Below are 13,269 nucleotides of genomic sequence, written 5' to 3'. Positions count from 1 at the left end.
TAAAGAATTTTTTATAGGTAATACTTTCAAATGCGCTGCTGGCTGTGCTGCCTAATATCTATCATCTCAGAGCATGCATTAGTGAGTGTACAGAAGCCTAGAACAGAAGAGCATATTTTTGAAATAAGTTCTCCCTTTCGTACATCTTTACAGCCAAACTGGGGGGGGGGGAATTGCAAGACAAGTCTGGTCCAATGAAGTAGCTGCTCAGGAAGAAAATGGACAATCCCAAGAGATAATGGACTGAAGCTGCTAGGCCCCTGAAGAAACAGTATTTGGGGGCATTTGCAGAGAAAAGTGCATCTAGAACCTTTTTGTGTATTACCCTCCTGGTGCTTCTATGCATGAATGGATGGAATAGAGGCAACCTGTGAGATTGCGAATAAATGAATAAGGCAGACACATTGTGCACACACACATACAGACAGGGGAGGCAAAAACCATTAAGCAAGTAAACAGTGCAGTATGTGACAGTTTACTGGACTTTAACCAAGGATATCTACTATTTCCTTCATCTCAAAGAATCCCATATTTAGGAGGTGATGTAGATCTTTTGTGGTGAGTGAGGCACCCTCATTGTGACATTCTGGCATCTTTTGAAAACTTTTTTTTATGCCAACAGACCTTTGTAGCTTTGTACTGTTTTAAATTGTTATTATTTTTTAAATAATTTTTGTTGTTGTACGCTGCCCTGATATTTTATGGTCTGGCAGTATAGAAATGCATTTATAAATAAACAAATGCAAAGATTCAAATGCAATTCATTTACTGTGTTTACAATCAACGTAACTCTTAATTCTTAATTCAAGAGGTTATCTATGGGGGATGAGAAATGATAGTTGTGTTTGATAAAACTGTCCCTAGACTGTACTTCTTCAGACTGCGGGTGGGACATTGCACAACTGAACGCTCTTATACAGAAACCTGTACACTACACCCACACCCTCTCCTGAGCCCCAAAGTTCGCTGGGAGAGGGTTTGATGTTAGCTTTACTTCCCACTGTGCTAATTTTCTGTGTCTAACATTCTCCCTATTCCCAAATGGGCAGCCATTCAACTGTGCAGTCCTCCACCTGAAATCTCGACAGGTACAGTTACTTTCTACTTAAATCTCTTTCATGGTTGTTTTAGCATACTTGAACATAATATTCTTGACTGGAATTGTCTCTTCTGTGATTTTTACTTGGAATAATTTATTCGTGTTTGCAACAGTAGTAGTTGGCCTTTTTCAGAGCTTCTAAGTGGATATAGACTAAAAGCTTATACACATACACCCCCCCCCAAAAAAAACCTCCCCACTTAAGAGGTTCCAATTCTAAGGTGTAGGATGATTTTATCTCCTGTTCCCATCCCTTGAGTTTTATCTGCAAAGCGGAATATAAATGCAGTGAACAAGATTAATCCAACAACATATTTAGCACCTCTGAAATACAAGAAGTGACGTATCAAAATTACTGTCTAGACTCTAGAGAAAAATCATTTTGGTTCCAAATGAAGAAGTGGCTGAAAGAGAGCACTTTATCACATTGTTCCAAAGAAAATCATGAGACAGAACAAACCTTCCTAGCACTTATTCTAAACAAATAACTAGATCTACATCCCCATCCCAACATATAGATATATATCTATACAAAAGGCTTTGTATTTCAGAGGAGAGAGCTTTGTAAAGAAGCTTCCATGAAATAGCACTGATGGCATCTGAATTCAAACTATTGAACAATACTTTACTTTTAAAGGAAGCTGTCAGACTAAGATAAAAAAAAATCAGCAAAATGTATTCCTGTAATACCCAAATGCTTCAGGAAGTATTTATGCTTATTCTACACAAGTCACCATGTGTGAGATTCCCTGACCATTGGATGACATCCTATGTTGCATGCTTAGTTTTCTGTACTTATTTGAAGAACTTCATCACAATTATTGCAGTAATATGGGCTCTAGTTTCCACAGCACAGGCCAACATTTAAGCTATAGGTAGACAAATGTAGTAATTAGTGTTATGAAAATGGTAAAGCTATGCAAACTGAGCTCTATTCAATCAAGACAGAAAATGTTTTCCTTCCCTTGTTCTTCCTACAACTGTCACAAAACTATCATTCTCATGCAGTTTTCTACAGTTTCCCAAAGAAATCACTACATTCTTCTTAAAGGCTGGAAACCAAAGATGCTAGAAAAGAGCAGAGCCTACTTTGCTCTCCTTACACTTACATTTTTCTTTACTCGGTGAAGTTACATTCAGTTCTGTCGAAAGTTGCTGGTTGGAGTTAACAGTCTGCGTAGATAGGGAGGTATTACTGTTGTCACTATTTGTTTCTCCAGAAAACAAATCTGATTGGCTGTTGCTTGTGCTGGGAGTGGACTCGTCATCTGGTTGCTTCTTTTGAAAATCTAACAAGACACAAATTTGGGGAGATGGGATTATTGACTACAAAACATGTTTCTGTCCAATGGGGCACATGCAATATGTTGTATAATATAATCATCTCTATAAACTGTGATTTAATCCTATTAGCCTAAGCCCTAAGATATTAAACTTACCTTCATTGCATCAATACATTATTACAGAACTTGGTATAATCACCTTGAGTGCTGTTCCAGTGGAATGGCAAGATACACATTTAGCGCACAATCCAGCTGCTGCACAATCCAACTGGTGCTTTGGCTCCAGTGGACTGGAGCTACTAACAGAAGTGGGGAGATTTTTTGATGATTTCCTACACACACACCCAAAGCCCCTCAAAAATTTGTTCTAGAGAAATGGGTTAACTCCCTTCCCATTCCACAATTCTTATGTGGCTTCTCCCACCAGCAATTAATTAAAGAAGAAACCGGGTAAAGGCAAATTATGTGACAAACATCCTGTCTAGTTGGCATTAGTTGTGAGAGTTTCTATGCACAATGCAATTAATGAGGAAACTAGGCAAAATTACTGGTACTTGTTGCCTCCTTCTAAAATGAGGCTAGGTTGTTTACTAACTTGGTTCTCAGATTACAGTGTCATGTGAATACAGTTTGTGAACTGCAAATGAATATTGAATTTAACCAAGGTATGTAACAAATAACCATTCATTTTTTTTGCAAAGCCTCTCTTTATAAGACAAAACATCAATATCAGTTCTTCCTACCTACTAACACTATGTGATCAACTGATCGGTGACTTCCACCAAGCCATTACCTCTCTCTAGGTGTCTTGATTAGCATGGCAGCTAAAGCCTTATTATCCTTATTTAGAAAAAGCAATTGGCCAATGTAAATACTGCATAATTTTATCCTTTGGTTTCTTCTGTTAACACAAGCTATGCTTCAATTTTATTTCACTCCTATATCCTAAGAATTGGCAATAAATTATGAAATGATGCCTTTAACTATAGCTTATTAAGCCCAAATTGATAACAAAACAGCCTGCTCTTCAGGATTTGCAAGATCTTAAATTCAATAAAATGCTGTTTTATACTATATTAAGCTCAACAGGAACAGCTTAAGGTAGAACAAGGGAGGAACCAAATGAGGACCTGATACTATTTCTTTTAAAACTGAATAAAGATACATGCCCCAGCACAAAATTAATTTATTCCGGTTTGTTATTCCTTTTAGGAATTTTAACATGAAAGATACAAATTATGCAATGAAATAAAGAAGCATTTTATTACATTTCTGCTTTATCCTACAGCAGGGAGCAAGGCTTGACAACCCCATTTTCCTTACAACTGCTCTATATTCTGTTAATTTTACAGCACATCGTTTCTGTGTGCTCTGGCTTCCTTCACGATGTTCCACTGAGCCAGAAGCAGTTTAGTCATGCTGGCCACATGACCGGCCCCCTTGGCCTGAAAGCGAGATGAGTGCCGCAACCCATAGTCTTTGATTGGACTTAACCGTCCGGGGGTCCTTTACGTTTACTGCACAGCACACCCCGCAAGATAAGATACTGCATGGAACGTTTCTATGACAACTATTATGATACAGCATTATTAGGAAAATAACCTACTTATAAGCATCTCCCAGTATGCGCTATTCTAAGTGGAAACACCTTGCTTTCTACAGGCAAGTTGTAGAATTTTGTAAACAGCTACTTTTAATAAAGGCTAGCAATTTCATAAGTGACAGCAAAAACTGTAGTAAAGGAAAGCAAATGTTTGTAGCACAGCACGCAATCTTTTCCCATTCAAGACAAATCCATTTTGTTGTATGACCCAAATTCTTTCCATTCGGAAATTGAAGGTAAAGTAAAGTAAAGGACCCCTGGTCCTTTAAACTTGACTATGGGGTGCAGCGCTCATCTCACTTCAGACTGATGGCTGTTTGAGCCGAAAGCAGCAGCAGAGGTGCTTCAGGTACCTCTGCTATCCACTGCCAAAACAAGCTCCAGCCTTTTCCTCTGCTTCAGAGGAGAAGAATGGGGGTGGTCATTTGCGTAAGAATGGGCTTTCAGTGCCTCTGCCTCACTACTGATTGCCACTACAGGCAACAAGGGTGCTCTGAACATACCTGTTCAAACTTGGGAGCATGGACTACTAGCTCCTCAGCTTGTCCAGAGGTTTAGCACAAGGTCAGGGACTAACAGCCAAATCCTATGCATGTCTCCTCAGTATGTCTCAGAGTATTAATAGGTCTTTTCCTAATGAAGCACACAGGACAGCACTGAAGGAAGAGGGTCCTGGCTACTACAAGTCCAGGTAAATTTATGAACTCTTCTAAATGTGTCTCTTGCCTTTCTTATGAACAATAACTGATCTCTTGTCTCTGCTGGTTTATAAATACTGGGAAAACAAAATAAATTTTAGAAATGCATAAACTCAACAGGACTTGTTCACGAGAGATGCCTAGAGGGACATGGCCAACCAAACAAGAGAGTAAATACACACCTCTGAGTCATTGTTTTGTTTGCTAAAATACAAGGGTGGTTTACCTATTCTGATTTTCTCCAATTTCTCCTCGAGGATATCAGGAACACATGTTTCTGCCTAGACTACTAATGAACAGAAACAACTAATTTTACTTATTTCATTAAAAGAAATGAAATACTCTAGCAGGAGAGAACAAAATCTATGCAGGTAAATTATAAGAGCTTGTTAAATATACTGAAACAACAAGTTGCCAGTGTGGGGCAACTGAGAAACTCAGTAGGTTAGAAGAACCCCTAGTGCAATATTGGTGAAAGCTCAAAAGATCTCTGAAGTAGGCTCACTAACCAATGGATGCAAAATTTAATTACGTTTCATATTTACTTTGCCCACTTCAACTAAAAGAGCATGTAAGATTTCATTTTTTAAAAAAATATATAAGCACATTATCAATTAGTGCCTCTAGCACTGCTAGCATCTACAGTCCTCACTCAGGTGCCCTTTTAGATGTCTATGGAGAATCCTAGCATTTAAGAACATTGGTCTATTATTTTTAATTAATTTCCCTAGACTAACCCATGTAGTCCCAATTAAGGTTAACTATTGCCTAATTTTCCATCAGTGGTGTTTGTTTGGAATTCAAAACGCTTTCCAATGTTTTTTTTTTAAGATGTGCCAGATAGTTTCAAGATGGAGCATAATCTATATTTTGAATTAAGCAGATGTGGTGGTAGGGATATGGTGGTGGTGATGGAGGAACAGACCACTCACTACCAACATTATCCCAAATAATATAAAATGGCATCAAAGCAGCAGTAAAATGATTTCCTCCATAGCTGCTTGGTAGTGGCAGTACTGAAATGACTTCATTACTTTTGTGAATCTTAGGTTATACAAAACTCTAGTTCACTGAAGTCATTTTGAACCCCATGCCAATGCAACTTCTGATTAAGACAATGCTGATATATTTGAGGTCTATTGGTGGTTTGCTGTATATTTGGATGTGTGGCCTTTTTGATTAGCAAAGTAATTAAAATGTGTTGACCAAAGCAGTTGTGTTTAATGAAGCTTTATACTTCATGCAAATAGCACTAATCTCCATTCACAAAAATATTCATATTACGGTCAATGGCTTAAGGTTTCCCAAACTAGAATGGAAATGCTCACAAAATAGCACAATATGCACAGAAATAAGTGGTAAATAGGGTAAATGGGCCTTAACGGATCACTGCCTTGTTGTGGTGAAGGGGCTTGAATAACTCAGAGAAGCTATGAGCTATGCCGTGCAGGGCCACCCAAGATGGACAGGTCATAGTGGAGAGTTTTGACTAAATGTGATCCACCTGGAGCAGGAACTGGCAAGCCACTCAAGTATCCCTGCCAAGAAAACTCCATGGACAAAAACAACAGGCATATAAAAGTTATAACGCTGGAAGATGAGCCCCTCAGGTCGGAAGGCGTCCAACATGCTACTGAGGAAGAGCAGAGGACAAGTACAAGTAGATTCAGAGCTGATAAAGCAGCTGGGCCAAAACCGAAAGGTCGCATGGGTGAATTCAGTTCAGCTGACCATCCTATCTATTGCTGTGGGCAAGAAAGAAATGGAGTGGCCCTCATAGTCAATAAAAGAGTGGCAAAAGCTGCACTGGGATGCAATCTCAAAAATGATAGAATGATCTCAATACGAATCCAAGGCAGACCTTTTAACATCATAGTAATCCAAGTTTATGCACCAACTACCGGTGCTGAAGAAACTGAAATCGACCAATTCTATGAAGTCTTACAACACCTTATAGAAATGACACCAAAGAAGGACGTTCTTCTCATTATAGGGGATTGGAATGCTAAAGTAGGGAGTCAAGAGAGAAAAGGAACAACTGGCAAGTTTGGCCTTGGAGTTCAAAACGAAGCAGGGCAAAGGCTAATAGAGTTCTGTCAAGAGAACAAGCTGGTCATCACAAGCTGGTCATCTTTTCCAACAACACAAGAGACGACTCTACACATGGACATCACCATGGGCAGCATCGAATTCAGATTGTTTATATTCTCTGCAGCCAAAGATGGAGAAGTTCTATACAGTCAGCAAAAACAAGACCTGGAGCTTACTGTGGCTCAGATCATCAGCTTCTTATAGCAAAATTCCAGCTTAAACTGAAGAAAGTAGGAAAAACCACTGGGCCAGTAAGATACAATCTAAATCAAATCCCTTATGAAGTGAGGAACAGGTTTAAGGAATTAGATTTGGTGGACAGAGTGCCTGAAGAACTATGGATGGAGGCTCGTAACATTATACAGGAGGCAGCAATGAAAACCATCCCAATGAAAAGGAAATGCAAGAAAGCAAAGTGGCTGTCCAATGAGTCCTTACAAATAGCCGGGGGGGGGGGGAGAGAAGGCAGGCAAAATGTGAGGGAGATAGTGAAAGATACAGGAAATTGAATGCAGATTTCAAAAAAAAAAAAAATAGCAAGGAGAGACAAGAGGGCTTTCTTAAACAAGCAATGCAAAGAAACAGAGGAAAACAACAGAATGGGAAAAACCAGAGATCTGTTCAAGAAAATTGGAGATATGAAAGGAACATTTCGTACAAAGATTACAATAAAGGACAAAAGTGGAAAGGACCTAACAGAAGCAGAAGACATCAAAAAGAGGTGGCAAGAATACACAGAGGAATCATACCAGAAAGATATGGAGGTATCGTACACCCCAGGTAATGTGGCTGCTGACCTTGAGCCAGACATCCTGGAGAGTGAAGTCAAATGGGCCTTAGAAAGCACTGCTAATAACAAGGCCAGTGGAAGTGATGATATTCCAGCTGAACTATTTAAAATTTTAAAAGATGATGCTGTTAAGGTGCTGCACTCAATATGCCAGCAAGTTTTGAAAACTCAACAGTGGCCAGAGGATTGGAGAAGATCAGTCTACATCCCAATCCCAAAGAAGGGCAGTGCCAAAGAATGCTCCAACTACCGCACAATTGCACTCATTTCACATGCCAGCAAGGTTATGCTTAAAATTCTACAAGGCAGGCTTAAGCAGTATGTGGACCGAGAACTCCCAGAAGTGCAAGCTGGATTTCGAAGGGGCAGAAGAACCAGAGACCAAATTGCAAACATGCACTGGATTATGGAGAAAGCTAGAGAGTTCCAGAAAAAAATCCACTTCTGCTTCATTGACTACGCAAAAGCATTTGACTGTGTCGACCACAGCAAACTATGGCAAGTTCTTAAAGAAATGGGAGTGCCTCATCACCTCATCTGTCTCCTGAGAAATCTCTAAGTGGGACAAGAAGCTACAGTTAGAAGTGGATATGGAATAACTGATTGGTTCAAAATTGGGATAGGAGTATGACAAGGCTGTATATTGTCTCCCTGCTTATTTAACTTATATGCAGAATTCATCATGCGAAAGACTGGACTGGATGAATCCCAAGCCGCAATTAAGATTGCCAGAAGAAATATCAACAACCTCAGATATGCTGATGACACAACCTTGATGGCAGAAAGTGAGGAGGAATTAAAGAACCTTTTAATGAGGGTGAAAGAGGAGAGCGCTAACTATGGTCTGAAGCTCAACATAAAAAAACTAAGATCATGGCCACTGGTCCCATCACCTCCTGGAAAATAGAAGGGGAAGAAATGGAGGCAGTGAGAGATTTTACTTTCTTGGGTTCTATGATCACTGCAGATAGTGACAGCAGTCACGAAATTAAAAGACACCAGCTTCTTGGGAGAAAAGCAATGACAAACCTAGACAGCATGTTAAAAAGCAGAGATATTACCTTGCCGACAAAGGTCTGTATAAGTTAAAAGCTATGGTTTTCCCAGTAGTAATGTACAGAAGTGAGAGCTGGACCATAAAGAAGGCTGATCGCCAAAAAATTGATGCTTTTGAATGATGGTGCTGGAGGAGACTCTTGAGAGTCCCATGGACTGCATGAATATCAAACCTATCCATTCTTAAGGAAATCAGCCCTGAGTGCTCACTGGAAGGACAGATCCTGAAGCTGAGGCTCCAATACTTTGGCCACCTCATGAGAAGAGAAGACTCCCTGGAAAAGACCCTGATGTTGGGAAAGATGGAGGGCACAAGGAGAAGGGGACGACAGAGGATGAGATGGTTGGACAGTGTTCTCGAAGTATTTTAGTATTTGTTGGAAGCCACCCAGAGTGGCTGGGGAGACTCAGCCAGATGGGCGGGGTACAAATAAATAATAATAATAATAATAATAATAATAATAATAATAATAATAATAATATTATTATTATTATTATTATTATTATTACCAACATGAGTCTGACCAAACTGCGGGAGGCAGTGGAAGACAGGAGTGGCTGGCGTGCTCTGGTCCATGGGGTCAGGAAGAGTCGGACACGACTAAACAACTAAACAACAACAGGGCCTGTGCTTTATTTCTTAATATCTGCATCTGATTTGTTCATCAAGGAGCTTAAAGAAGTAAATTCAAGTATGACAGATGGGATATTGCCAAAGCCACACAGTTAAATTACCAAAAATATGAACTTAAGGTCACATTTAAACTTTAGTAGCATTGAGCTGCTACACTGAACTGGTCCTTTAAGGAACAGTAGAAATTGGATACCTGCAGAGCTTGCCACAGCATTGTATGTTAAGGTAAGGTAATGAATTGCTTTAAATAAGGCAAATGGCATTCATTCATCCTATAGCCTTTGTTTCACTTTGTAGGGAATAGGCAATACTTGCAGTAATCATCCTAGATTACACAGCGGTCATGCTGGGAAGACACCCATGATGAAATTATCTTGGGTCATGTTTTAACAGAATACTCTGTTTTTACTGCAATTAGAACTTGGGGAAGTCCCATCATCTTTGCCCATGCTAGATGAGGCTGGTGTGTTGAGAGTCCAACATCTTGAGGACAACAGGTTACCCACCCATGATTTAGATATGTACCACAGCAAGCTTTGGACTTGCACAGTCCCTCTCCTCTTCCCCCATGTTCAAGGGAAGGAGAATAAAAGCATCAATTTAGAACACTATGAGCTTATTAACAAAGATACTGAACAAGATTCAAATCAGTGTTTTCCTATGTTGAGACATAATGAGAAAATATGATTGTTACAATATGTGAATGCAGTATGTTCTTATAACTATGTTTCAATGCTTGGATGTGGCCATTATCTTAATCATATAAATATGAATTTGAACCCATGTGTTTTGATTTCTCCCTCAAAAGTTCTATTTTATTTCAAATTCAGACAATCTGAAATGTGTATTACTTTAGGTTTAGAATATTAACTGAAATTGAGACAGCTACTTCCAGATGCGTTTAACAGATCCAAAGGTATTTTTTTTCATTAATATGAAGCACCATCATTCAGTGAAAGGGGAAAGGTGAAGTTCAGCAGGTTACACTCCTCATGTAGTAGCGAGCAATGCAGAACCATAGAAATGGTTCACAAGAGAAGTAAGCCCAGTTGTCAAAGAAACGGGAGAGCCAGAAAGCTGTTGGTAAGAAAGCCAAGTTTAATAGGGTTCACGTGCCCTTGGTGGACTCTGCTCAAATCTTCAATGAGGCGTTTATTTGCAGCTATGCCCTGAACTGAGTGCTAATGATAAAATTTACCAAGAGTGGGTCAATGTCTGAATAATATGACTAGGAAAAAAACCCCAACCTATATTAGAAAAGGTGATTAACCTTTTTAAATATTGTATGGCTGGTAAATTCAGAAATGTCAGTGTTACAATTTAAGTAAAAATAAAACCAATGACTCCTAAGCGCGGCGACTTAAGTTGATAACAAGGCAATCTAAAAGCCACCATGATAAGTTTAGTCACACTCTCAAGTGTGCTTGTACTGAATTCAAAGCAGGAATATAAAATTAACAATTTAAGATCTGGTCCAAAATCTTAGTACATATAAAATGAATAAAAAGCCAACTACAGTTTTCAATACCCTAAAACATTCCAGAACAACTAGAAAAAGCAAAACTACACTTACTCTTATTTTCATACTGTATGAGTTATAAAAACTAAGAGATAGGGAAACGGCATTTGGATTTTAAAAAAATACTTTATTGGTTTAGACCAGGCAGGTCCAACAGGTAGATTGTGATCTACCGGTAGATCACTGGACGTCTGCGGTAGATCATTGGCTCCTCCCAAAGAAGCTGAATAACTGTGGCTCCCCTAAAAAAAAGCTCAACATTTTACCTACCTCCTCCCTGAAAAAACTCAACAACTTTGACCCGAACCCCCCCCCCAAAATGGGCCTTCCTCCTTCCTAAAAAAAGCTCAACAACGTTGACCTGAACCCCCAAAAAGGGGGTAGAGAACTGCCAGTTTTTAACTCTAAACAGTTAAAAGAATTCAGCAAGAAGAGTGAGAAAACCTTCTATTTAGACACCGGTTCTATAACGTCTTTCCAGAGATTGTATTTTAAGCACACCCTACCGGCCTAGATTTCTCAATGCTATGAGGAACAATTTGAAAGGATAGCAATTTGCTAAAAATGAATAGGAAATTAAGAAATACCTCTACCTTGAATAGAAACCATAAAAACTCAATTTAGCTCTTTGAAAAGGTACCAGCCTTAGAACTCAGGTAATTATGTAGGAAGATATTCAGCGGTGCTGCTTCCTAATTTCAGCTAGACCTATTCCTTGGGGAATTCAACATCCATAGGATTTGACCACAGCAAGTACCCTGCCATGTATGAAATACTGGAGAAGCTAAAATAAGCAACAAAAAACTAAGCAATAGTCTATAATGGGGAAGCCATTGAGATTTTATCTGCTGTAAACCGCATTAAATGTGCAGGCTGGTTGCTGGGGATCAAGAAAGATGACATTAGAAGCAATAAGCAGGGAGATCCATTTGCTTTCTGACATGGCGGTTTAGTGGAGAATCCAACCACTGTCTTGGATCAAAAGAAACGGAAGCAAAGCTTAACATGCGCAATGGAGCTCTCTGCCATTCCTCCCCTCAAAAGCCACTCGCGAGAGTCGTGAAACCTGCATGGCGTGACATGCGGCTGGGAGTGGGTAATTATCATATTATGGATAAAAATAAATCATTTTTTAATAGTAAGGGGGAGGAATTCTTGGAGAAGTCTAAGCAAAAGGTTGGACAGGTATTTTCAAGGCATGCTTTAGTTCATGGGTAGGCAAAGTAAGGCCCAGGGGCCAGATCCGGCCCAATCGCCTTTTCAATCTGGCCCGATAACGGTCCGGGAATCAGTGTGTTTTTACATGAGTAGAATGTGTGCTTTTATTTAAAATGCATCTCTGGGTTAGTTGTGGGACGTAGGAATTCGTTCATTTATTTTTTTTTTAAAAAAAAATAGTCCAGCCCCCCACAAGGTCTGAGGGACAGTGGACCGGCCCCTTGCTGAAAAAATTTGCCGACCTCTGCTTTAGGTACAAAAAAAAAAATACTCTTGAGGGCATGGATTTGATTTGACTGCTCATTTCTTTCTTTGATTCCTAAGCATTTACATCAGAAATATCAATGGTGGCTGTTATATTCTTGTCCTTATGCTCAATCAATCTAGATCCATCCCTAAGACATTTTCCATCTGAATGAAGTAGAAGTCAGAAGCTTAAAATCCATGCCATGCTTAAATCATAAAGCAAACTTAGAAATATGAGGCAGGCTTGTTTTTGTAAACATGCTGTGTACAGGCAACCCCTGATTTGTGTGGGTGTTGCGTTCTGGGTCACAGCATGCCTAAGCCAACTCCGCCCCATTCTTCCCCCTTTTCTAGCCACTTCTGGGTTGCCGCAATGTGCGCATGAGCAGTCACACACATATCGAATGTGTGTAAATCAGTCATTGCCTACACTAGCATTTGCTAATTTTGAAACATCAGATTCAACAGCATAGAACTTTTCCATATTTAATTCTAAACAAACTACCTTTCATTAATATGCACTTCATACATTTGTGTGTTCAAGTCATTATTGTTGATTATGCCTGATATTTCAATCACTGAATTCTACTTCCTTAGAGAAAAGAAATGAATACTCTTGTTTAATGGATAAATATCAGAATTATGAGAGATCTGCAATATCTAAACTAGTATTCATCTACTTGAGTACGGTAAACTAACTTAAAGCACAGAAAAGCACAGATTCAAATTACTTTTGAATTGGTAAATTAATTGCTCTCTCAAAGGAGTTCTTAACTGACCTTGAAGGATCATTTTCGTACTATTTTTCTATGAAGGCAACTATTCTATGAGGTTGTAATTTCATATTGTGTTCAAGCAACAAAAGCCTTGATTTTTTTTAAAGTTCAATATATTGCTTAGGAATAAGATTTAGTATTATTTAACTGTATTTTCTCTCAAGGTCAATAAAGAGAGAGAGAGAGAGAGAAAGAGCCAATAGGCTTACAAACAAAAAAGAAAGACACGCAACAGAAGGAGAGTAGGGGAAAAAGG

At 39.1% G+C, this 13,269-nt stretch overlaps 1 protein-coding gene across 1 annotated transcript in view; it reads right to left on the bottom strand.

Annotated features, from left to right (window-relative positions):
* Nucleotides 1-13,269, bottom strand: part of ZFAND3 (zinc finger AN1-type containing 3) — a 135,274-nt gene that overhangs the window by 44,934 nt on the left and 77,071 nt on the right. Inside the window, exon 4 of the mRNA XM_033144576.1 lies at nucleotides 2,209-2,388. Coding sequence (XP_033000467.1) covers nucleotides 2,209-2,388 — 180 coding nt within the window. The remainder of the gene's footprint in view (nucleotides 1-2,208; nucleotides 2,389-13,269) is intronic.

Source organism: Lacerta agilis, chromosome 3 (assembly GCF_009819535.1).
Source record: "Lacerta agilis isolate rLacAgi1 chromosome 3, rLacAgi1.pri, whole genome shotgun sequence".
NCBI lineage: Eukaryota > Metazoa > Chordata > Lepidosauria > Squamata > Lacertidae > Lacerta > Lacerta agilis.
Note: the sequence above shows the minus strand (reverse complement) of the source record. Positions and strands in the feature narration are given on the sequence as shown.